This window comes from Aythya marila, assembly GCF_965140915.1.
Source record: "Aythya marila genome assembly, chromosome: 14".
NCBI classification, from domain to species: domain Eukaryota; kingdom Metazoa; phylum Chordata; class Aves; order Anseriformes; family Anatidae; genus Aythya; species Aythya marila.
In genome coordinates, this window is record NC_139055.1 from 9,544,208 (window position 1) to 9,569,177 (window position 24,970).

General features: G+C 50.6%; 1 protein-coding gene across 3 annotated transcripts in view; it reads left to right on the forward strand.

The window, feature by feature from the left end:
* Positions 1-353: 353 nt before the first annotated feature.
* The window catches only part of SH3PXD2B (SH3 and PX domains 2B), a 70,556-nt gene continuing 45,939 nt past the window's right edge, over positions 354-24,970 (forward strand). For all 3 annotated transcript variants that reach the window (XM_082771367.1, XM_082771368.1, XM_082771369.1), the window contains exons 1-2: positions 354-547; positions 12,975-13,055. In XM_082771367.1, coding sequence (XP_082627493.1) covers positions 476-547; positions 12,975-13,055 — 153 coding nt within the window. In that variant the 5' untranslated portion in view covers positions 354-475. The remainder of the gene's footprint in view (positions 548-12,974; positions 13,056-24,970) is intronic.

Sequence of the window (24,970 nt, forward strand, 5' to 3'; positions counted from 1 at the left end):
TTGGCGACTTACAGCGAAAAGCCCGGAGCGGCCGATGCCACCACATCCCTGCGCGTCTCCCGTGCCACATCCACGCCAGCTTTTCCCTTTATTTATTTATTTTTTTCCGTGATTTGGGGGCAGAGAACGGCGTGGGGCGAGCAGGCAGAAGCCGGCCGGGTGCCCCCCGTGCCGGCTGCGCCCTTGGCGCGGCGGCCACGCGTGGAGGGGACAAACACGCGTGGGGCGGGCGGCCACGCTCGCCCCCTTTAAGCGGGCGTTTGTAGGGCCGCCCCGCCGGCTGGGATAGGTCGGGGCGGGCCGGGGCCGCCTCCCGCCCCCGGCAGCGGGCGGGTGGCTGGGCTCGGCTCGGCACGGCTCGGCTCGGCACGGCTGCGAGCTCCGGTCCCGGCTGCGTGCGCCCCTGTGTGTGCCTTACCCCCAGCGCCACCGCTCCCCGCCGGGCCCCTGGCGCCGGGCTGCGAGGGGCAGAGGCATGCCCAGGAGGAGCATCGCGGAGGTGAAGGTGCTGGACGTGCAGAAGAGGCGCATCCCCAATAAGCACTATGTGAGTGGCACGGCACGGCTCGGGGCGCACCCGGCCCGGCCCTGGGCAAACAAAGGGCGGGCGCTGCCGATCCCCGGGGAGCTCCGGGATGGTGGGAGGAAGAGGAGGAGGAGGAAGAAAAAGAGGAGGAGGAGGAGGAGGAGGAGGGCAGCGCTGCTGGGGCTGTCCCGGTACCGGGACCCGTTCCCCACCCGGGCAAAGTGGGGGGAGAATGTGGGTGGGGATGTGCCAGGGGGTGCTACTGGGACTGGGGGGGTGCTGGGGCAGCCTGCACGCCTGGAGTCACCCCCGGAAAGTGTCCCTGCCTTGGTGAGGGGCAGCGTTTGCGGGGGGAGTCAGGAACCTGTTGGCTGTGGGGTCCCCGCAGAAGGACCCCCCGGTTCCATCCTCCTGTGCTTGGGACGGTGCTGCAGTCCCCCACCGAGGTGGCTCCATGCCCGCTGCACCCCTGCTGCCCCGCTGTCCTGGGGAGCACATTCCTGCACACTCCAGGGCATCTTCCCAACAGCTGCGGGGCTGTCTTTTTCTCGAGTTTTTTTTTTATTATTATTATTATTATTGTTGTTGTTGTTATTTACACTTTGGTGCGCTTCCAGGCATCCATGGAGACCTTGTGGGTGAATCTTGGCAGCAACTGTAAAACAAAGACCAAAATGTTCTCCCCGCCCCGTTCGCCTTAGACCGGGGTGACCCAGTGACACACTGTTCGTGTTGCATTTGGGTTACAAGGACACGCAGAGTGCCTCATGTCAGCAGAGCCAGGCAGCCTGAGCTCTGTGCAGATCAGGGGTTTGTTTTGGGTCCCCCCCAGCTGGCTTGTGGCGGTCAGCAACAGTCAGAGGAAAGCGAAAGAACAAGCTGGCTGTAGCTGGGATTGAGGAGAGTGTAAACAGGGCCGATATCCTCTCCTTGCACCCAGGGAAGTGCCTTAGCTCTGTGATGTGGTGGCCACCACCCCAACCCCTTATCACCTCTTCCTCCTCTCCTGCCTTGTCAGTAGTTTTACCAGTGTCTGCCCGAACCTGGCCCCAGCTCCAGATGTGCCCTTTTCCTGCTCTGTCCACCCCAAACTTACTCACCCTAGCTGGGCTGTGCATCAGGTCCGGAGGAACACATACGTGAGGAGGTTTGATGAGTTGCGTGTGCTTGTGTTTGTCTTGGCAGATCTCTTGCATCGCCCTCAGGTCCCGTAACGGGTGTGCTGGGGTTGCCTGGGGCTGCTCCTCCCTTTTCTCTTCTGGGCCTTTTTGTGCTTTGCAGGGGCTGAGGGCACCTCACAGCCCTTGGGCTCCTGCTGTCCCTCCAGATCCGAGTCCCTGCTACAGGGAAATGCAACCCCCAGGCTGGGCACCGTCCCGTTTGGGCACCATCCCTGCTCGCCCACCGGGGTCCCCACACAGCTCCGCAGCGGGGAGGCGGGTGGAGCTGGGCATAGCACAAATAATCCTATCGGGCTGAGAAATGGGGACAGCAGTGTTTATGAAGACGTATCGCTGGGTGGGTGCAGCGGGGCGGCTGCTCCCGCGGCCGGATCCCGAGCGTGCGGAGGAGACGGTGGAGAAGCGTCTGCACAGAGCTCATGACAGTCAGCTGTGCAGCTCGGCTGCTTGGCTGCCCGCTCCCTTCTCAACTGGCGGCTCGAGTCTTCTGCCTCTAACCTTTCCCTGTACTTGTCTTGGACCCAAACTCGGCCGCGTGAGCCAGGGCGGGCTGAGCTCGGGGAGGGGCGGGCAGCGGCCTCCCCGCGGCAGCGCTGGAGTAAACGGGAGCGCTCGCCTTGCTAGAGAGGATCGATAGGAAAGAGGCAGATCCACAAAGCCAGTTAATTACATGGAATCAACCCCTTTTTTTTTTTTTTTTCCTCCCCTTCCTCTGCAAAGAGAGGCAGAGGAGGGGCAGCAAATCCCGGCTGAGTCATCTCACTTTAGACTGTATCTGTTGGCAAGCAGCAAAGCGAAGTCAACCGCAAAGTGTGTGCACTAAACCTTTGCTTTGCTTCTGCTCTCCGAGATAAATGTGCTCTCTGCCATCCCTGGAGGCAGCGGGAGCCCTGCGGCTCTTCCTCCCGTTGCCTCTGCTCTGCCCGACCCGTGGCTGACCTGTGACGCTCGGCTCTGGCCTCCGCTCTGCATCCGTGAGGCTTTTCTTTTGTGCTGGACAAAGGTGCGGTTGTGTTGGCTGCATGAGGCCACAGTAGAAAACCGTGAAATTCCAGTTTCCCAGAGAAGTGATAGCAAATCAGTGTTTCAAAGTCCTTGTTTATTCCTCTGGTGGGGTGGGGGTGGAAGAGGCCAGCTCCGTTCGGGCAGGCGGGGTTCACCCATCACCTCGGTAATCGATACAGAGTGTTGTGCAACCGAGACAAAAACTTGTGCTTTTGCAAGCTCTGATTTGAAGCAGGAGACACATTTCCTAAACTGGGGGAGGGGGTGCTTCTGTACTATTTGCCTGTCTTATCAAAAAGTGATCAAATGCCACTTCGGTGCTGGGCAGGAACATTTCTCCCTGGTGCTGTTCTTCATAAGCACGGCTCACCCTCCATCCCTGCCTCAGCCTTTCACCCTCAAATGCCTCCAAGTTTCGCAGCCTTGCGAGAAATGTCACATGTAACAGTTTCCAGGGACAGAGGCTGCACGGGGCCTCTGTGTTTCCATCCTTTCCTAACCCTTCATGGCCCGTTCCCAGCTGGCTGATGCTGCTTTTCTGGCTGGGAGAGGCCAGGGGTTGCTCAGACGGAGGCAGAGCCAGGAGCATCGCTCCCTGATGCAGGGCCCTGCCCTGCACGAGAGTAAGGACCCCACGAGATGCAAGCCGACGGGTGGGGGTACCCAAATGCTAGCTTTAATGTGTGCTGTGTCAGGATTTAATGCTGCCCAGTGTTCTTCTGCATCTTGCCGGTCAAATGCATCTGTGCCTTTTCCCAGTGGAAGAGAGAGGCAGTGCTGCTGTCTCGCTGCTAGCCTTGTACTCCTGGAAGGTTTTTACTGCTGTAGTGTTGGCATGGTGTGAGGCCAACACGTCTGCCTCCTGTTCTTGTCAAACCAACTCAGATTGTACAAGCAGAAGGGCCAAGAGGGGAAGGATAACCTAGATTCTTGCTCCAAGTGATAGCAGCCTCGAGTTTGCTCTACTAGCTGTGAAACCATTTCTCAGTGTATTGTTGTTGCACCTTCCCTTCTGACCTCCTAACCCTGGTCTTTAAATTGTGTCATTTGTATATTTAAACTTTTTTATTAATATATTAAAACAATATTTTTATGGAAAGGGCTGTTGGAGAAACGATTTTTTGGCAGGTGTGTGTTGTTGGATGCGCTGCTCGGACTCTGTCAGGAGAACAACTGAGCCTGGGACCATCAGAGCAAAGAAGAAAGACTCCCTCCCATCAGTCAGAGGGTGAGGGTCACCCTGCGGTGACATGTCCCAAGCAATCACATTTCAAGTGATTACAGCTCATGTCCTGGAGGTCTAGTGCTCAGGGACACTGGCAGCGAGGGCTCCAGGCCAGTATTGCAAATTAAATTCATTTGAAAAGACAAAATCCAAACGCAAAGTTTAAAAATAATCATTCTGGGCGACAGAGTAGCAGACTGTCATTTCTATTGTCTGGCCAAGTCTCAAATTCTGATAAATGGGTGTTTATTCAGAAAAGACCCAAAACAAAACCGTAGTTGAAACAGACTAAATTTTCCTTTAAAGGACTTCATGCGGGATCTTTTTATAGCGTTGTGTTTGTTATTCCTAGTAGAAGTCTCAAAAATACAGCTTTTGCTTACTAAATGTAGATCTTAGCTGTTGCCCTTAAGGAAGCTTTAGGAGCTTTCTTTGTAATACAGCTGCAGCTTGTGTGTTTTGTTCTGTGTTAATAACCATGCCATTGAACTGCACCTTCATTCCTATGGTTCTGTCCACTAAGAATACTTCCACAACTCGTATAGTTTTAAATGTTTGCTCAACAGCACAGAACAAAATTATATATACGTCTGACGGGGGAAAAAAAAGAGCAGCATGCTGTATGTTTTTTCGAGGTTATTGGGAAATCTGGACTATGCTCTTGCAGGGACTTCCTTTCCCAGCCTCAATGCACGCAAATATCACTTTGAAACAGGAAAATTTAAACAAAGTGTACAGCATACATTTATTTTACAAGCTCAGTTAACAAGATTGCAAACTTTAAACGAGGTGGATATCCATGCATATTTAACTGCCTCATTTGTATCTGCAGCTGCCTTGTAAAAGTAATTAACTGTGGGTGTTGGAATTCGGTGTCTAGGTTATAGAGTCTATAGGTATTTTAAAACAAGTTTGATTAAAACCACATTCAAAAAATTAATGTGTTATTATTTTTAATTGTGAATTTGTAAAGTGTTACTAGGTATCTTCTCTGCTCCTGTGCCTTATAGTCATGAGACTATTTGTGGTTTAATTCATCACGCAGCCCAACCCTATTGCTTATCTGGAATTGATTATTCAGTATTCAGAGAAGAATGCTCCACTGGCAAGAGAAAGAAGGCTGCTGATCTACAGATTGAGTCGTTCCTCAGTGCCTTATATGTATAGAGCAGGAGATGCCTTCTGAACAACTTATCCCATGGCTTGTGTCAGAGTTGCCCGGTCCTGACGTGGTCCATTGGAAGAGAGATCTGAGGAGACCTGGCCCCAAGTCACCATGTACAGCTGCTTTATTTTTTCTGTTGTGATTCACACCGGTTGTTTGGCTTAAAAAGGACGTTGGGGGATGACTCTTCCCCAGTGTGATGCTCTTTGCGGAGGGTGACCGTGCTCCCGGCATGGCTGGAATGTCCTGTGGGGAACCGGAGGAGCTGGGTGCACTGAGACAGAGGAAGCAGAAGGTTAAAATGAATAGAGTGAAATCCATCCAGCGGCTGTTAACTAAGCGAGGAGTTAAAGGGGGAAAAGTGAAACTAGACCATATAAAGCAAGGCTGGAACAGTGATGCTGAAGTCTGCTGCTGCAAAGAGTTTCTGAGCATCTGGCCTTTGGCCCTGAGAGTTTGAGGGCTCTTAGCAGCCTCAGCATGGTTTTGCTGCTGTGTCCTGTGGTTCTGCTGCATCTTGTCCCGTTTCCTGTCAGCTGCCTGATGCTCTCCTGCTTGTGGCAGGCCAAAGACTGGGTGTCTGGAGCTGTAGATGGGGTGAAATTTGGATCTGTCCTTGTGTCTGTTGTGCAGTGTTAGAGATCTGATTGTTCATCCTTCCCACTTCTTGCTTCTCAAGAGAGTTGAGGCTTCAGGGAGCACTTTTGGCTTTGTGGGTGAAACCAAGAACCAAATGCAAACTCTCCTTTGTTTTTCTTCCCTATTTGCATTACCTAATGCTGGTGAAAATCTTGGATGTCACAGGTCAGTGGAAGGACCAAATCCTGCTTGGCAAGCATCTGCTGAGGCTCTGCCTGCAGACTGGAAAGCTGGTGCTCGTATGCAGTCTCAGCAGTGAACTTCAGTGTCAGGGCCATTGCGCTGCCTGCTCAGGGGTCTGGTGACCTTGGTCCCTCACAGTTTTGCTTTGGAGGGTATAGCTGTTTTCCGGCCCTTTCACGTAGCAGTGGGAAATAGGAAACAGAAGCATCCATATGTTTGACCTTCAGCATGAGTCAGGGCAAACAAGCCGGTGTGTATGTTTGGTGAGAGGAGCCTGCGCCGTAGTTGAACAAGGCTTGGTGGGTTTGTCCTTGGGATCCCTGTGACCTGCGTGACCACACACTTGTGCACAGCTTTGCAACAGCAGGACAGGACGATCTGTTGCTCACGGGAGCTGTAAGGACGGTACAGTGGAAGGGTTGAGTCAGAGCTGGGGGATGTGGTTGGCTAGTAGTTGAGCAGCTCCTGGGCACATGGGCTTTGGTTATTTGATGTGATGGTGAGGATGTTCCTGTCCTTGTGCCACCTGCATCCCCGTTACCTCCTCCCTGCAGTCTGTCTTGCTGCTTCTTCCCCCTTCCTCTGCTAAACTAGAGAAATGACAGCAGCATCCAAAATGTCCCACATCTGTTGCTTCTCTGTGGCATTCTGAGTGCCATCTGAAACAGCATGGCCCTTCTCCTGGCTTTTCCTGTCCTTAGAGCAGGGCTGGCATGGTCTCCGAGGATGGAGCTGGGGCTTGTTGTCCCTCTTGCTCCAAGTTACGGTGTCGTGCAGCACCAGAGCCCCTGCTCCCCTCGGCAGCCCTGCGCTCCTGCTGCAGAGAAGGTTGATGGAGAAGGGCCAAGCACAGCAGCTCGCCGCCAAGAACTTTCTTTGTTTCCAGCCACCTCCCTCTTTTTTTTTTTTTTTTTCTCTTTTCCTCTTACAATTTCCCACTCCCTTTTCTATATTAAACCCTGCTCTGTTTTGGTTCGTTCCCTCAGCTGCTTTGGTTTCTCTGCCCCTTTGAATTTCTCGGTGCTCCTTTCTCGCGGCTGGGGCTGTCGGCTCCCCAGGCTCTTTCATTGTTTCCCTGTGTCTCGGGGTGTGGGAGAGGGCATGTGGAATAAAGAGACTGATGCTTTTTCCCCTCTGCTGGCGAAAGATGCTTTAAATCTGTGGAGTTTTCCACAGAGAGGTTTATTGTACATAGTCTCTCTGGGCCCAGGACCACACAGACTCAAACCCATTTGAAACAGCTCTGCAGACAGCTCTGTCTGCTGGAGGCTGTTATGTCTGACTGTGCCCTTGGAGCTCTGCTGAACCTTTGTGGACACACACTGATGCTTGTCAGTGACGGGTGGGCAGCGATGGGTGTTCTTGGACCCCTGTGGAAGTGCCTTTGTAGGTGACAGCAACAGTGCTTTCTCATCTGCTGCTCTTCGTGTACATCTGGCTGGCATTGAACCTGGAGAGCCTTGGAGTAAGCAGGGGAGCCAGCAGGATGCTGCCCCAGATCCCTCAGTGGCTGAGACTCCAGCTTCACACCCTGCCTGCTGCCAGAGAGGGCTTTCTCCTGCCACGTGAGCAGGAGGAGAATCCCTTGCAGTCGTGTTCCCTCTTCTCACACACTCCTGCCTTCCCTGTGGGCATGGGGTTGTTTCAGAGACAGAGCTCAGCAGGGGCTGTTGCCAGCCAGCCTGTGGCAGTGTGCTGGGGGGGCCTGCAGAAAGGATTTTGGCTGGCAGTGCTGTGTGGGTGTGGGTGCGCTGCCCTTGGGCTCAAGCTGATGCGGCAGCATGGGGCTGAGCTGCGTTGGGTGGGCTTGCAGCCTCCTTGGGGACTGGGGTGCCCTCAGAGAGCTCACAGCGCCTGCCCTCTCCCCGAAGCAGTACGTGTACCCCCACAGCCGGGATGTTTTCCAAGTCTCGTTGGAGAAGCTGTGGGAGGAGGGAGGCTGCAGCCGCAGCTCTGGGCTTTCCTGCAGCTGCGGTCTGCCTTCTTCCCCACATTCGAGCAGTCCAGGCGGATTCCTGGTTGTGCTCTGTGCATGTCCTTAGTGTGTTTACGTAGGGAGTCCAGACGTGATTATTCTAGAAGGTCATATGGCCTTGTGTTTCAAGAATGGGGAACTATTTTTATTTTTTTGTATCTGTTCTTAATCTCATTGCTTCAAGTCAGCCCATTGAACCATCCATGCTCTGTAGCCATGATTTTATGTGACAACGTGCCTCCTGAGAAGCGTAAAACTGAGGGCCTGTGAAAGCCTTTAGAGTCCTCAGCCACTTTTTGCTGTGGAAGTCACCAGAAGCCGCTGTTATCTGCAGCACTGAGGCTCTTATCAGTCTCAGGAAGAGCACTGCTAGGTCTGGCAGCTCCCAGGGCTCAGGCATGCTGCCCCATTTATTTAAAAGGAGAAAAAAATAAAAATCTCTGGGTTGCCTTTCAGATAATTTGCAGCGGCTTCTCCTCCCCTTTCTCCTAGTTCCCAGCCGTTGGGCCTCTGACTGCTGTGGGTTTGCACATGAGCTCTCTTGCATGGCCTCTCCAGGCAGTGCCCAGCATCTGGGCTCCACTTGGTGCCTGCCATGCTGGCTCTTATGGCCCTCCTTCCTGGAGGGATGTCCCAGCCCACTCCCTGGGGAGCACAGGTCTCCCTCGTGGAGCCAGGGAAGCATTCTCCAGCTGCCAGCACGTTTCCCCCGTGGTTGCCAGAGCCCTTGCTGCCACGATGGCTGACTGGCAGCTTTTGTTGACAGCTCTGTTACGGTTGGCCAGGTGCCATTTGCATTGCTTTTAGCAACCTGTCACTTCTGACAGTTCCAGTATGAAGGGTTTCAGTCCCACTTTCCACTGGCTCGGTCTCCCTCTGAACTGTGTCTCCAGGAACGCTGGAGCAGCGGGAGGGCTGCACGGCACACCAAGCCATAGGAGAGACAGCAGGGACCAAGCTGGTGAATAAAGATGATGGACTGGGAAAGCTACATTTTTATTTTTTATTTTTTAAATTTTCCACCTTTATATTCCCGTTTAGGGTACTTGGTTTCGAACATGACCAAGGAGAATCTTGCAAGATTGGAGGCCTGATGGTAAACTCCTTGATCAGTAATTTTTAAACAGTTGGTATACGGCCAATTGCTTGTAATGTAGAGCTTTGCAGGAAGTCTAGGGAGCCAAAACACTGCTGCGTCTGTCAGAGTTCAGCCTTCCGCATCTGTTGGTTTCCATTTTCTGTGAAGGATTTGTTCCACTCCATCCCTCCAAGGGACGGGAGCACATGGTGTTCTTTGCATTACTGTGAAGTGTTCCTCCCCACCAGTGCTGAACAAGCCCCACCTGCACCTCTAACGTGTCCTGGTGGCCTCTGGTCTCCACACCACCCACAGGGAGCCCCGTGGAGGCACAGGGGAGACCTTGTTCCCTTGTTTTGGTGGTGGCCACCTGTGATGGCATCTCCTGGTAGAGTGCTCCCCCTGCCCTGAAGCTCAGGCTTGTGGGGAAGGCCTCGTGCTCAGGTTTTCCAGGATGTGACACGTGAGTAACACCAAAAACTTTGTACCCCTCCTCTGTACTGTGCACTAGCAGGACAAACAGTGTGAATTGCATTTCAGCAATTTCGGAAGCAGGGGCGTGAGTTTCAGCTGTGCTGTCATGACCTATGGCAGCAGTTGAGCTGGAGAGGTTTCAGTCCTGGTTATTACTGCCTGTCCCAAAGCTCACTGTAGCCTAGGGTGCCTTCAGCCATCGAGCCTGGTTTGATGTGATGGACATGTGGCAGCGTGGTTTGGAGCAGGGCAAGGGGTGGGGGCCCTCAGTGTGAGGAGAGTGAGGTTTCCTTTCCGGAGGGAGGGCAGCCATCGGTTTTCACAGAGTCAGCTAGATCCCCTCCACCATGCAGAAACCACCGCTGGCCCGGGCAGGCCTGTAAATATTTAGATAGCTTTGCCTGTTGGTTTTGGCCATGGGCCCGGCCCATGTGATGGGGCTGCAGCCCCCTCCTGGACCCGGCCGCCTGCTGCCTCCCTGCCATCTGCTGGGCCCTCCCCACCCCTCCAGGAGGTGTGGGGCCTGGGCTGTGGCTCCCCCCTTCCAGCAGTGCTCGCTTGAAGCTGGAGAAAGCCCATGAAATAAGTTTCCACATGCCCTCACCCACACAGCCAGGCTTGGATAAAGCCCCTCCTCGGAGCAGCCTCTGCAGGAGCAAGCTGCTTGGTGCGGTCCCTGTGATTACCAGGGTGAAGCCGAATTTGCTGGGGCTGTGAAAACATCATAGAGTGGCCAACTGTACTATTTATCCCTTTCAAAATCTGCAGCTTCCTTGTTAATTAATGAACACCTGAGTTTTGCTTTCTGGCATCTCTTTTTTCATCCCTCAGGGGGGAATTATCAAAGAGCTGTGGCATTTTTGGCCTAGAGTACCTTAGTGGGATGGGGCCACTGGAGTCAAGGATGAGGGATGCTCACAAGTAGAGAGGGAATCAGCTTCATGAAGACAGTATTTTTATGACTGTTGAGGATCTCCCTGTTCTGCAGGGTTTCCTATCTCTTCATTTTTTTTCACAGATAGATGAGGAGATATCCCCAGAGACCTGTCGGCTATTTAAATGGGATGAGCACAAAACCATTATCCTGACCCCAGGGAGATCTGCCTTCCAGCAATACAGGAGTGAGCTCATCAGCTGGGAGAAGGTCTCCTTCCCTCAGTTACAAAGGGTATAATAAAGCATAGTATGCCCTCAAATCTCATGGCTTTATTACCCTTCAGAGCGCTGGATTCATTCTGGCTTGAGCAAATCCACATCCTGATTAAAATCCCAGTCTAATAAACTGTTGACTCCAAATAAAGGCAGAATAGGAATAAACAATGAAGAAATGTTGGCTCTTCCTCCTGCCCCAGTGGAAGGCGTTCTCTAGGCAGGCAGCCAGCAGTGATATAACCCCATGAAGTGCTGCGGACTGGTAAGAAAGCTGGGATATCAGCTGAGCTTCCAACCAAAATGAGCTCATGCTGGCCTGCCCGCAAGTCCTGGGGTGAGGGTAAAGGCAGCTTGGATGCTTGCTTAGCATGAAGTTAACGCTTGGCTTGCTGATGGTATGATCCATGAAGTGTAAGCAGTAGGTGCAAGCCTCGAGTTCAGCTGGGCTGGGTGACTTCTTTGTGTAACGAAGTGGTGGTACCTATACAGATGCTCTCAGGAATTTGAGGCCACGTCATGCAACTCAACCTGTTCTCGTTGCAAACTGAGGTCAGCCAAGTTGTCTCTTACCTGTTGAGGTCTAGGAACATGTACTTAAACAGGTATTGGCCTGATCCACTTGAAAACACTTGTCAAGCCATGTTTGGTGGTAACTAAGTGTGTTGTCAGGGCACCTCTTGTAACATATCATTGTATATCCAGATACTCACAGCTGCTGCAAATGCTGTACTGCAGGAGTCCTCTGTCTTCCTTGAGTTAGGGTACAGAAAGTGCAGGTCCTTCAGTTCAAAAAAAATATTTTGTGAGTGAAAGGAGAGGATTGTGGTTAGCTGAATAAGGCCCAGGAGGTGAAGCCGGGTGATTCTGAATTTGCCTGGGAGAAGGTGGTGGTGGTGGTTCCCAGCCATCTCGCTGCGAGGCAGGAAAAGCAGCAGCAGCTGTGTTTGAGCTGAGCATCTGGCTTAGGACAAGTGGTCATTGAACTGCTGGCTTGAAACTGCTGAATTTCTTTATTTTAGCAGTGAGCACGTGCTTCATCTCACTGTCTCCTTTTCCATCATAGTTAGTAAGGGGTTGCAGTGGGAAGAGATTATGGTTCCTTAGGAGTCCCCTCACCTTGGTAGCTCGTGCAGCATCAGCCCTTTGGGAAGCAGAATGGTCTTTCAATAAGAGCTTTACTACAGTATTCAAGTAGGTTTGGTTAGCTCAAACAGTTTGCTGTTGTGCTAGCCATTTAAGTCTCCTGGTATTTGAGTTTGGATATTGGGCTGGGATGTTGGTCTTGTTCCAGCATCTGGAAAAATGTGTCTCTGTGGGAAACGTTGTGAAACTGTTAAGGGACTGGGTTTTAAATACCAGAACATCACCATCCTAAAGGCCTTCACTCTTCATTGTGTTAGACTGAAGTCTCTACCGGGTCTGTTCACCTGGTCTTCTGAATAGTTTGTTCCTGCCTCAGTGGGTTAATGCTGGAATTTCTGGTGGAAATATGTGGAAAATGATAGAAGAAAAATTAACATACATATCCTCGTTCTGCTTACCCAATCTGCTATCAATTAGCAAAGGATGAGGTTTGCAACACTTGAGAGTTATGCTGGCATCTCATCAAGGGTCATCTCTGGTTTCTGTGAACAACAAGCAAGGACATTAAATAAGTAATTTCTGTTATTTGCTTGTTGTCTTTCATGGAAGAATAATAAAGCTGGGGTATTTTCTTCCTTTTTTTTTTTTTAATTCCCCTTCTCATTCATCAGCAGTAAAAGCCTGGCCACATGATCTGTGAATAACCTAGAAATGCTAGGATTAGTTGTGTAGCATTTTATGTAACAGGAGGGCAACCTGCACCTCAGCAAGCCTCAGAAAACAAAACCTTAAGGTGACAGCAAAGCTGCTTATGGAAAACAGACAGAGTTTTGAATGGCACAGGGTTTGAGTTCTCCTCGCAAGCCCCGTTCTGGGGTGCAGACTGGCCTTGGGGAGTGCATAGCAGGTTTGAGATCAGGGGCTCAAACAACACTGCAGCCATAGGTGGGATCACCAGGGCATTGTTATTAACTCCTCACATGTCTGTCTGGAGAGGCTAACTATATGTTTACATGGAAGCACCTTTTCACATTTGTTGTATACCTGTAGTTAGTGACAGGGTGCTGTCTCAATTCATGATTATGAATAAGTGTTTTGTAGACAGCTAAGTTGTAGCATGGAGCTTAACAATTCAAGCTTATTTTCTAGTATTGCTGAAACTACTTTAAGTGCTGCTTGAAGTGTTCTGTGCAGCTCCCTGGTTGATGCCCAGCTGTTTAGCAGCCATTGGATTGTGCCGTGGGTTGTTCTGTCACTCATATCTGATTTCTTCTTCTGTTCCCTACAGGTGTACATTATCAAAGTCACCTGGTCCAATGGGTCCACAGAAGTCATCTACCGACGGTACAGCAAGTTCTTTGACCTGCAGGTAAGCATTTCTCCAGTTCTTAGGTTTTGGACTTCAGAGGATTGAAAGACATGCTAAATTGCAAAGAATGGTTTATGTTTTATGCTAGGGGCAAGCATTCCTTTTGTAATGTACCAGAAAATGTTTAGATTTGGGGAAACTTAAGTGCAGTGCTGGACATCCTTGAAAAAGCAAGAACAAAGCATCCTCAAAAGCTGCACTTGTAGCTCCGGTGCCTCTCATGACTCAGCGTTGAAACCATGGGGCTTCTGCATGTCCCAGTCTTAGTTTCATCTCTCGCTCCCTGGGCTACAGGGGGGACGTAGGTATGTTTGAATTCCCACTGCTGGAATTTGTGCAGGTGGTGGTGAGTCATTTTTTATTGTGTGTGTGTTACAGTTTGCCCCAAATTCCACTCCTGTGGAGCTAATCCCATGCCTTTCCCAACTGCTGGCACACCAAAATGGGGTGTTGCTGAGAAGCACCAGTTCCCATGGCCCCTGGGCCGCAGGTTGGCATTTCAGGGAGCAAGCGATTGGGATCTGCCATTACCTACTGAGGTGCACTGCATTAGCAATTACCTCTTGGTGTGGGGTAGAGGAGGCAGCTGGGAGGAAGATGAAGGAAGAATGGAGGGAGGAGGCTGGAAAGGCAATTGGGACAGGCTGGGCTGCAGCAAACCGGAGCCGGTGTTCTGGGCGAGCAGGCAAAGGGTGTTTTCCACCCCCTCCTTGTACTGTGGAGATGAGCCAAGGGGTCTGGCTGAGCTTTATGAGCCAAAACGCAAACTGAGCTGCTGGAACAGGCTCTGTACAGATGAGAAAGGAAAATGCACGAAGTGATCTATGGACCTGCCAGAAAACTCGCTGGCACATCCCTCCTGGCCCGCGTGTGGGATGGGGAGAGGAGCTGGGCACCCTCCAGCACCCTGCTCATGTGAAGCTGTGTGCAGCCTCATGCTTTGTCTCAATGGGTGCTGTGCTTGCCCAGGAATGAGGATGCCTCCCTGTAAACGGCTGGGGATTGGATGCATCCCGACACAAATAGGCTACTAAAATTACAGCGCATCTGGGCCCGCATAGCAAAGTAAGCCCGGGGGAAGCCAGATGGCTTTAGCAGGTCCAGCTGGTCAGTTTGCTTCGGGTCAACTTGAAAAGCCTTTGTCGGCGTGGGTGTGCAGGTGGGTTCGGGGGAGACACGCCCTGTGCCCTGCCCGACGAGGCACCTTCTGCAGAGCCCTGGACGTGAGGATGTCTGTGTTTTGAGCCCTTTTGAGAGCCCAGCTCCATTCAGGACCTCAGCAGCCCTCCCCCTGACCCGCAGCATCATGCCGGGGCAAGGCAAGGTGGGCAGCACAGCGTGGGCCCTGCTGGAGCAGGCAGGGGTTAAGCAGTGAGCAGCTGCTTGTGTAACCAAGGAAATATGAAAGTAAATAAACAGGGAACAGCTGTTGGGCTGCCGCCAGGGCTGGAAGGAAATGGAGCTCAGCTCTTCTTTCTCCGCAGCATCTCATCTTCTTCGCTGGTGCTCCAAGGTTGGAGCCAAGCTTGGGACGTTTGCTGCAAGAGGGGCAAACAAGGTGGTGTGTGTCTGCCAAAGCAGTGCCTCCCTCCAGCTGTGGAGGGCTGTGTCCTTGTCGTTGTGTGGCCTGCCTTGCTGCTCATGGGGAAAGAAACACAAGGATGTTGTGACTGTCCATCCTCTCTTCTTCCCCTTGCATCTTGGCTTGAGCTCTACGTGCTCCTAGATGGAAGTCGTCGTCACCAGAGGCTGCATGGAGACAGACCCAATCTGGCTGTGCTGCAAGCACAAGTCTACAAAATGCCCTGGGGCACCTCTGGAGGAAGGGTTGCTTTACAGTATCGTGGTACAGATGCAAAAGTTCAAACCAAGCACATCCCCCTTCCCTGCTCCCCTCAGCATTTTCTTGAAGAAGAAAAAAAAAAATAACCACTCCTTTTTGGCTCTGTTGAAAGAATGAATGAAATTGTGGTTTTTGCCTTCCTTCCCTGTTATCACACATGCTTCCTGGTGTCCTTATTTTAAACTTGTGGTGCAGTACAGTGGAAATTGGATTGAAAGGAGAGGAGTGAAACAGATCCTCTTAGCAAAGTGGAAAAAAATGCTCTAGGTAGGCTTGGTAGCAGTGACTGTTGCAGTTGCTGGAGGCCTTTATTATATGACTGTTTTATGATTCTATGCCAATTTTAGCTCTTTAGGCAGAAATTTTCCATGCTGGAAATTATTCACGCTGCTGGCTATTAAAAAAAAAAAAAAAAAAAAAAAAGTAATTGGCTAAAAGGTTTCGGCTGCTTCTGAAAACATAGTAAGAGGGGAAAAATAGTTTTCATGTGTCCAATTCTGATGATCTTTTTGATGCATTAGAGGAAGGATTGGAAACTGGAGCCACAGGTGATCCCTGTGTCAAGAAACTGTCTTTTGGATTATCCAGTGAAAATCCATCCAGACTTGCTCATACTCACAGCTCTGAGCAATCTCAGTGCATGCATGTTTGGGGAGAGATATTTGTTAATTTGATATCTGTGTGCCCAGCGATTCTGGCTGCACTTTGCGCACTCCTGCCAGAAGCTGAGCGGGATTTTGTTTTTTCAACAGCAGCTCTGGCCACGTTTGGGTGAAGGTTGGTGCACCCTCCTCTGCTGTCAATGAGCCTCCTGCTAAGCCCAGGCAGCGGGACGAGGAAGGCGTTTGATCCAAGCAGGAGAGGGGAGATGATGTTCTTGGGGGGTCAGTGAGGGCAGTGGGACCAGAGGGTTAAGTGATGCTGGTGTTTCAGAGCAGTCCCAGCACAGTTGTGTGAGTGGCTGGGGATTTTCTCCTGGTATTCCCCAGTGGGGTTGCAGCTGAATCGTTTGTCACCTTCCATTGTGGCCAAACAATTATTTTAGGAGTCGGGCCAAGTCAAACACACGCACTCCTACTACTGACAGCCTCGCTGGCTGTCCTGCTCCCACTGCGGTCAGAGGGCAAAGGGGCCATTTGGGGTCCTTCCCTCCCCAGCTACACTGGAACAGTGCTTGAAACACGAACTGCCAGATCAGCTGAACTGGGGTGAAGCCTGCAGTGAACCTGGTGCTGTTCCCTGCCTCTGCACGCAGACGTGCACAGAGTGGCTGCGTCCCCCTTACTGAAATAATGCTCCCTCTGGCCCCAATGTGCTCAACGCCCACTGCTCTGTGCCCCCATCTCTATCGCCTCTCCAGGAGTTGTCTTTCCACCAGAAAAGCACATTGATGGTCAAAAACCACCTTGCTCATCACAGTATTGCCTGCAGTATGTGCTGTTACCACCTCAGGAGCATTCAAGATTTTGTTTGAATACTGTGAACTTCTACAGCTCTTTCCTTTGGCTGTCATCGATACTGCCAGACTGGCTCCTCTGTGCAAAAGTCCTAGTTTGGCACAAATGTGGGTGTATAAATACTGGCCCGTGTTGCAAGAGAAAAGCTATGGTGAAATTCATCCTGAAAATCCCCAAATAATCAGTGTTTTGTTTAAGGCTTTGAGTTCTCTTGTTGGAAGCTGCTAGAGTTTGTAAGCTCCCTGGGGACCCTGGTGCTTTCCTAGCTGTGTATCAAGCATCTTTACTGGCTGGGGCAAGTTACCTTTCTCACAAAGACCCCTCAGTCACTGTCTCCTGCACTGGTTTGTGCAGATGAGAGGAGCCCCTACTTTGTTTGGGCCAAGAGGTGCTGAGCCCTGCAGGAGAGGTCCCGTTTGCCACTTCTGAGGCTTACCAGGTCCATGATGATGGAAAAACTATGGAAATTCAGTGTTACCGGTGTGTAAGGTTGTAGGATAAAAGAAAGAAGCAGCAATGGATTTGCGGTAATAAAATAAGTTAATATCTCACCAGTAAGGATCTTAGTTTGCAGCCCTGGTTAATTAGTGCAGTGAGTCACCCCGTGGCCTCGGGCAGTGCTGGGTGCTGCCACCCTCTGCTATTCCCTCTAGAGATAACGGCTGCAGCGGCCTTCCCAAGCACCACCCTGCTTTTCTTTAAGCAGGACAAGACCTATTTCTGCCTAATTACTTGCTTTCCTCCTTTTGGCTGCAGCATAGGCCATCCCTTGCACAGGTCAGCTCCCATACAGGGACCAGTGACCAACATTTGTTCTAGAATTTAGCATGTGCCCAGCATGAGGCAGAGGCTGCTTCCTCACCTCACAGCTGTTTGGAAATACAAATGTTGTATTTCATGTGTTGGGAAGTATGCAGGACCTGCTCTGGGGTTATCACGAGAAGGCTTGGCGTACTGTGCCAGGCAGTGAAATTGGGAAGGGAGTGCTTGAACGGGCTAACACCTCCCTCCTCCTATGTGCTGTTCACTGCAGGAGGAAATCAGGGCGCTGGGTTAATGCTCCAGAGCATTTTTGCTGCTCTGTGTATGTAGATCTCTATACTAAGCTTCCTACTCCCAGTCCTTGTTTTTCTCCGTATTCTCCGTATTTCTCAGTATTTCTCCACTGCTGTGTGGTGTTTTCCATCACACAGCAATTTACATAATATCAACGTGTGACGGAGAAAAACAAAACAAAAATCAAAACCAACCCCTACAGGAAGTTGCAGTTCTGAAATCTGAACCCCCAGGTAACTAACTGTGTGATTTGTAGTAAATTTGTAACGACAAATACTAAACTCGGTTCTGCATGAGCCTCTTGGCTGGAGGAATAATTTCCTTCATACAGGATTGGGGCTCTTTCATAACTCGTGGCGTGCCAGATGTGAGCTATTGGGAGCAGATGGATGCTGTTCCTAAGAAATAAAGGCAATAAGATTGATGCTTGCAAGGATGCCAGTTGTGTTCTGGACGCTAATTGAGGCTGGCAGGTATGCTGGAAATTTTTTGCTGGCACATAAGCTGATGATCAGATACGTGAAGGGCTGTCTCTGGGAGACAAAGATCAAGGATCGGGATTTTGTGTGCCCCAGAGATGCTCCCAGCACTGCCCGCAGGTGAGGAGCTGGCTGTGACTGCAGCACTCCTTTGGGTCGTGTCAGGCACTGCTTGGGAGGAGTTTAGCAAGCCTTTTGGAAGGCTCCTCTTAAAACCATTGTCTGGAGAGACGGTAGTGGTTAGAGATCAGATACTGGCTTGCATTTTATTTTTTTTTTATGGAAACCCCCCAAAAATAAACATTTTTTCCACACTTTGTAATTATGAGCTCATCAGCCACGGTGGTAGTTGTTTCAAGTCCTCATGTGACCAAGAGCCACGGTTGTCTTGCCATGCCCGTGATGTGTCCTTACACCCAAACTCGACCCTTTAACATCTTTCCTGCTCATCTAGGGCCCTGTGCTGTGCTCTCTGCTTATTTTGCCTTTCAGCTGCAGCCACCCTGGCTCTTTTTGGTCCCGTTGAGTTTTGCACTGGGGATAGCAAAACTGATGTCTCTGCAGTCAGGAATGGATCTGATCCATTAGGAAACGAGCTGTGATGGAGGTACCAAGCATTTGACATTTACACCATGGCTTGCCTTCTTGCCACCAAAGCAGGAGTATCTCCTCTGGCAGGCAGCTGCAAGCCCTTAAACTTCAAATTGCAGTACAGGGGTGCACTCCCTGGGCTCAGGTTAACCTGTGATTTTTCTGCTTGCACTCAGTAACTTTTCTCCTAGTCTTCCACCCAGCTGAAGGCTGTAGGAAGAGAGGGTGATGCCATGTGGCTGCTTCTCTGCACAAAGGTTTAATTGTGAGCCCAGGGAAGGAGACGTGACATAGTCTGCAGTAAATGTGCTTGCTGCATGGTTCAGAGACAGACAAAATGAGAATTTTAAGCATACTTAAAAATGGCTCTGGCTTTCTCAACCGCTGTGTGCGCATCGAGTGTGTTTCCCAGTCCTCTGGTCTGTCCATATGTTTAACAAATCCTTCAGGTTCTTAGCTGGAAACTTTCAGCCTTGACCCACCTGGAGCTATGTCATCTTGGAGAGAGTCCTGCATCCCTCAGGCCAACAGCTTTGTGTGTAAGAGGGGAAAAAAAAAAAAAAAAAAAAAAACACAACTCAGACTGCTGAAGTGGTGCCTACTTTTTATGAGAAAATTGGCAAAAGGCAGTGGTGTGTGCATGTTGTCTCTACGTGAAAGACAGATGAGCCATTCTGGAGGGGGTTCTTCACCTGCCACGCACGTGTAGCAGCGAGGGAAAGTCAGTATCTGAGTAATTCAGCCCATTTTAAAATAAAAGGTTATGTTAAAATGGGCTCAGAAGACGCTGGCTGGCACACAGAGGAGAATTGTTCTTGTCAGCTTGTTTCAGGCTGCTGGCCTCTTGAAAAATTAAAATGAGCCTGGTGCATTGCTTCCCTGCTGCGAGACATGCTGGCACAGGGTGCGGACCCGACGAGCCCCATGCTGGTCTTCCTCTGCTTCTGCTCCTCTTCCTCCTCCTCCTCCTGCGCTGTGCCGGGGGCTGCAGCTCTCAGCAGGGCAGTGAGTGTTATCTTCATTCTCCAGACGTAGAAAGCCAGGGGCAGGAATGCAAAGTAATTTGTCCCCATCAGCACAAGGTGGAAAACACAGCATACTTTGCCGCTTGTATTTCATGCCTGTCCTGGGCTGGAGGTGGCGTTTCTGACGGCCTCTTTGATGGAGGAAAGGCCCTAAGGCAGCTTGGTCACTCTGCTGCTTAGGAAGATGGATGTCTTTTTGTGTCCAGGGACTGTAAACAGGGCGCTTTTGAGTGCTATTTCATAACAGGGATCTTATTTCAACACTTTGGGAATTTCTTTTTTCCCGGGTTTGTGGAGTTCAGCAAAATTCTGCACATTTGTGTGTGAAATGACTGCACCCAGCCACAAATATAAATCAACAGGATCTCTCCCTTAGACAGCTGGATCATGAAAGACAGGCACTTGCGTGACCAAATACAAGAAAAAACCCACAACTTCCTATGGTGAGGTTCCTGCTACAAAGCACGGGCAAGGCTTTTTCCTTTGTTCCTCTGTGTCCAGACTTTACCGAGAATAACAAGCTTAAGCAACATGCAGAAGCATAGAAAAGGTGAATTTTCGTAATCTAACTTGAGAAAAGAAGAAACACTTTCCATTAAGTAAGGACTACTGCTGTCTCTGTAGAAGAAAGAGCCTGTATTTTTCCAGTACTACATCAAAGATCTTACTCATTCTCTCTCCCTCCATAAAGAATACGTACAGTCCCATGCGCTTCAGCCTGGTTAAAAGCTGGCTCCTTAATCCTTTTCTCTCCAAACGTCTCCCATTTATAGCTTTCCAGCATTTGGCAGCCGGCAGCCAGCACATTCCCGTGCGTGTTAGCGCCAAGGCAGGTCAGTTGAGTTATAATTGGCTCTCGCTGGCACTCTGACTAGCTGCTAAATTCTTTACCTGGCAGCCGAACAGGGCTCTGAGCTGTTGAAAGCCATGCCTGCCCCTGGGACGCTGCAGCCAGTCCTCCCAGAAGGATGGCGTTGGATGAAAGTCCCCAGGACCAGCACACACCTGGGGCAAGCAGGCGTCCTCGGCAGGTTTGATTCTTGTAGCTGAAACCTTCCTTGAGCAGCTTGCTGGTAAAAATTCTGGATGGTTTTTGTTGGGCTCCAAGCTGATGGCCAGCCTTGACCCTTCTACTTTGCTCCTGGATCTGCTGTGGTGTCCCCATGGTGCACCTTCATTCGGCCTTTTTGGCACCGCTGGTAGCCTCTCCCGTGGACATCTGTGATCCGGGGGGGAACTGTGCTGTGTCACCCCTGCAGGGGGATGCACGGGGTGGTTAAAGCAGCTTGGGCTCCTTGGGATTAAGCTAAGCTCTCCTTCTGGAAATACAGCATGGCTTTGTTTGGTGCAGATCTCACTAACGCAGTGTTTAAAAGTTGTCTTGTAACATGAGGAGATGACCCACACCCCTCTTTTTGTCTCAGCCTTGGGTCGAAGCTTATCGTTTGATAAGAAAGCACTGACTGATGGAGCTTGGGAGGAACTGAGGGCTGAGAGTAGGTCAGTATGAAGGAGTCAGAAGCACTGAATTTTTTGTGAAATGGCTAGGAACCATCCACATGGCTAAATGTGTATGATGTAGTACTGACTGTAGCAAGCACCACGCACACAGCGTGGGCATCTAGGAAATGGGAGCATCCCTGCGTCTTTATGGCAAGTGGGAGATGGAAACAAGAACAAGGAGAGGTGAAGAGCAATGGTCTGGGCTTTTCCTGTCCTCGCAGAGGGAGGTGATAAAGGTGAAGGGATGGTGGGTTTTTCATGGTTCTCATTTCTCACCTCTTTTCTGTGCCTTCCGTTCAGTTGCATCAGGCTTTCCCAGGTCTAACACGGTGCTGGAAATCCTGACCCTGCTCTGGTGGCTGAAAGTGCTTTCAGTAAAGGACCCAGCGCTCTGAGAGTCCCACAGCACAACGAGGTGTGGACCTCTGGTATGATCCCCACGGGGTCCCAGTGGGCCTGGGGAGAAGGGACAGATTTAACTACTTGCTCTCCCTTTCCGGCACTTTTAGCTCCATCCAAGAAGTGATGCTCCTCTCCTTTTATTTCCTTTGCCTTTTTTTTTTTCCTTCTCCAGTATGCATTCTGCCCTGAGGCTTGTCTGGCTCCTTGTCCCCATCTTTGGGACCCAGCTCAGACTTTTCCTGGGTGTGCGACACTCATCCTGCCGGAGCTGGGAGCAAAGAGGAAGGCAGGTCTGTGCCAGCCAGGCTGCTCTGCTGGATGGATTAGGAGAGAAGGATGGGTGTGCAGGATCTGCCCTTCCTCTGTGATTCATGCCTTCCAGCTGGCCGGCAGCAGGAAGGGGGGACCTCATTAACCAGAAAGTGGAGAGGGGAAAACATGCCGTGGTGCCAGCGGGTGGATGCTGAAGGGCTCCAGCAGCCTGCACATCCCCTCTGTGGCCGCTCCTCATTTTTTCCTGCCAGCAGCTGGGGCTTGAGGGTACTGCTGTGCATCACGCCCCTTCTGCTCATCTTCCCGTCATCTGATGGTATCTAGGATTGCGCTGTCGGTGATAAGCTATGTGAAAAATGTTCTCTCGTGAGCTGTCTGCATGAGGAGAGCCAACGTTTTCCCTGTCTGAGTTTCACCTCCCTGATCCTAAAATACTTTCTGCCTTATTGGAACCACATCTTGAGGCCTTGGCAATGGTGGTGAGTCAATGAGCAGTGAACGAATAACAAATGATGGTTGTGGCTGTCTTTACCTGGCAGTGTGGAAATTAGATCTTAGAGATTAGGTTTGGTAGATGCAATTAAAGTTGGTGAAATTATTGTTTTAATACTGTCTTTGATAGAATGTTTAATGTCTGGGCAAGAAATAGTTAGTATTCGAATTTCTTTTATCTTTTTTTCATCCGGTGTTGGTACCATCTTAACTTAGCCAAATGGGGCGTATTCTGATACGTGCAAGAAGTCCTTGTGCTCCTGTTTTCTCTGCAAGCAGAGCTTGCTGTTCATTTACAGTCAGTGATGGTCAGGTACTTAACCTTTCTGGAAAGAGAGAAGATAGCTGCTAATTTTGTCATAACAGACTTTGGGAAATGCCCCCTCAAAGAATAGCTTTGTGACAGAGAGGCAATGCTCCTGAAGGCCAACAGATCCCTGTTAGCAGTGCAGCATCACTTGGAGGTGGAAGAACATTCCTGTGGGCTCAGGGTGGCTCCTGGAGGGCCAGGAATGAGGAAGAGGAAGGTGGAGGTGGGACCCATCCCTGCGTCTTGCTGCAGGCAGAAATCCATTTGTTTCAGCTGTATTGTGCAACTGCGCTCTCAGGTATCTGGACAGCTTGTCTCGGGCACCTCAGGGTCACCTGAACTGGTGTCTGGGGGGTTTTCAGCCTCACAGAGCGCAGCTGACATTCTTCTGGGAGCTTTTCTAGGGAAAGATATTGCTGAAAAACAAGGGAAATATTACTTTCCATAAAGCTTAGGTTGTGGGTCTGCCTGCCTCATTGAAAATCTGCGTCTGCAGAGCGGCTGCTGGTATCAGGCACCACCACTCTCCTGTCCCAGGAAAAACTGGGTAATAGAAACTAGCAGCACCCATGGTGGAGACGCAAAATCTAGGAGTTCTCACCCAATCTCATCAAACAGAAAGTTGCAATCCTGTATTTTTTAACAGCATGCGTACATGATGAGAATGACTGCTGGAACGGCCCCTGAAGAAGCCTTTGTGTTGGGCCACGCAGCGTGCCAAGCAGGCTGGGAAGCCAGGCAGCTCTGCAAAATGATCGCGTTTCCTTGTCCTGCGCTGGGAGGAAAGCTAGTGCCTAAACTTTAGCGAAGAAAGAAACTCAGTTCAGTACATGTAAAACATTTTAAATTTAAAAATTAATAATAATAATAATTAATAATTCTTGCTATTAATTATTAATTTTTAAAAAGAACTTTCTTATTGATGAGTCACTTAACATGTAAATTCCTTCTTATCATCGTGGCTAGGTTTTACCATTGAAAATGAAATGTTAATTGAAATGGATCCCCATCTGCTGATCTTTCCTTGTGGCAAGGCAGCATTTTCCAGCTCCTCTCCTCTCCCTCTCTGGCTGCCTCCAGGAAAAAGAAAAGTCCTGCTGGGATGTCCTGGGAAGCTACAACGCTTTTGCATCGGAGGTGGCTGCTTTCCACCTGCCAACAGGTGCCTTCTTTAAGCCCCAATACCCTGGTGTTGTTGCTTTTTAATCAGCCCATGGATTTGGCCAGAGGCTTTTCAGGCTATCTCTTTTAATATCTCTGTGGTAAGACTGTGCTTAGAGAAGGGCTCTAACGTCCCCCAGGGTTTGGGTGCTGTTACGGGTTCATGCTCCTTAGGGGTTTAGTTATGCTTACAGTTCTTGGCATTGCTCTCTCTCCCCCTATCCCTGCTGGGTCCTAAAAAAGCAGATGCGGTTCCAGCTTTGTGGTTTGGGTTGATTTTGTGTGTTTGAAATCTGCATTCTCATGAGCAGAAAGCATTGGGGCTGCTCTGCGGGCTGCTCTTTGCCTGCTGCGGGGCTTTGTGCTTGCTGGCTTCTGTGTCTGGGGAAATAATGAGCATCCCAGGTCAGGAGGGTGCTCTCCTTGTCCCCCCGCAGAGGCAATGCATCTGGCTGTGTGCATTCCTAAAGGCTCCCCGAGATCCCAGCTTTGTTGCACAGCGCTGCCCTGGTAAGTGCATTAACTCCTCAGTAAGCTGTGAGGCCGGTCTCCCCCATCAGATATCCTTTAACAGCAGCGCTCTGGATTTGCAATAAGCAGAGTTTCTTGGCGAGCTCCAGTCCTCTGGCAAGGGCTGCCTGGACTCAGTAGAGCTCTGAAGCCCCAGAGTGCATGTGTGTGCGCTGGCTGTGGAGGCTTCCTGCCGTGCTCAGGCTTTGGGCACTGCTGAACTTGGCACCTCTAAATCCCACCCTTTCTGTAAACACAGGAATACAAGGGCAGCTTGTGGTGCTCCTGGCCACCCAGCCTGGTGCTCGGATGCTCCCCGGAGAGATGCTGCTGGCGGAAAGAGGAGAGGGAGGAAAGGAGCAAGGTCATGCTAAGAAGGCATATGTGTTTTATATGGAAACCCTGTTTGGGGACAGACAGACCTCAAAGGTTTGCCTTATCTCGTGTTTCTGTCCCACTTGTGTAATGGCCCTGGTTCCTATGGAGCTGCTGGTGACAGGCACCCCCGTGAACCTGAGCAGGATGAAATCTTCCCTTGCGTGGAGGGGAAAAAAACCTCCACACAGGCCGTTCTGCTGACTGTGCTTGCTCAGCTGGAAAATGGGGTATGTGTTTAGAGAAGGAACAGCAGGGAAAATAGCTGGTTAGGAAGAAGCCTGATGCAAGAGGAAGGTCATGAGGCTCCTGTTTCTGACCAGCAATGCTCTCCCGAGTGGTGGGACTGCAGCTTTTGCGGTGCTGCCTGTAGCTCGAGTGCCGCCTCCTTTGTCTCGTCACGTTCGGGCCTGCCGCAGATTTAAAACTCTACATTAA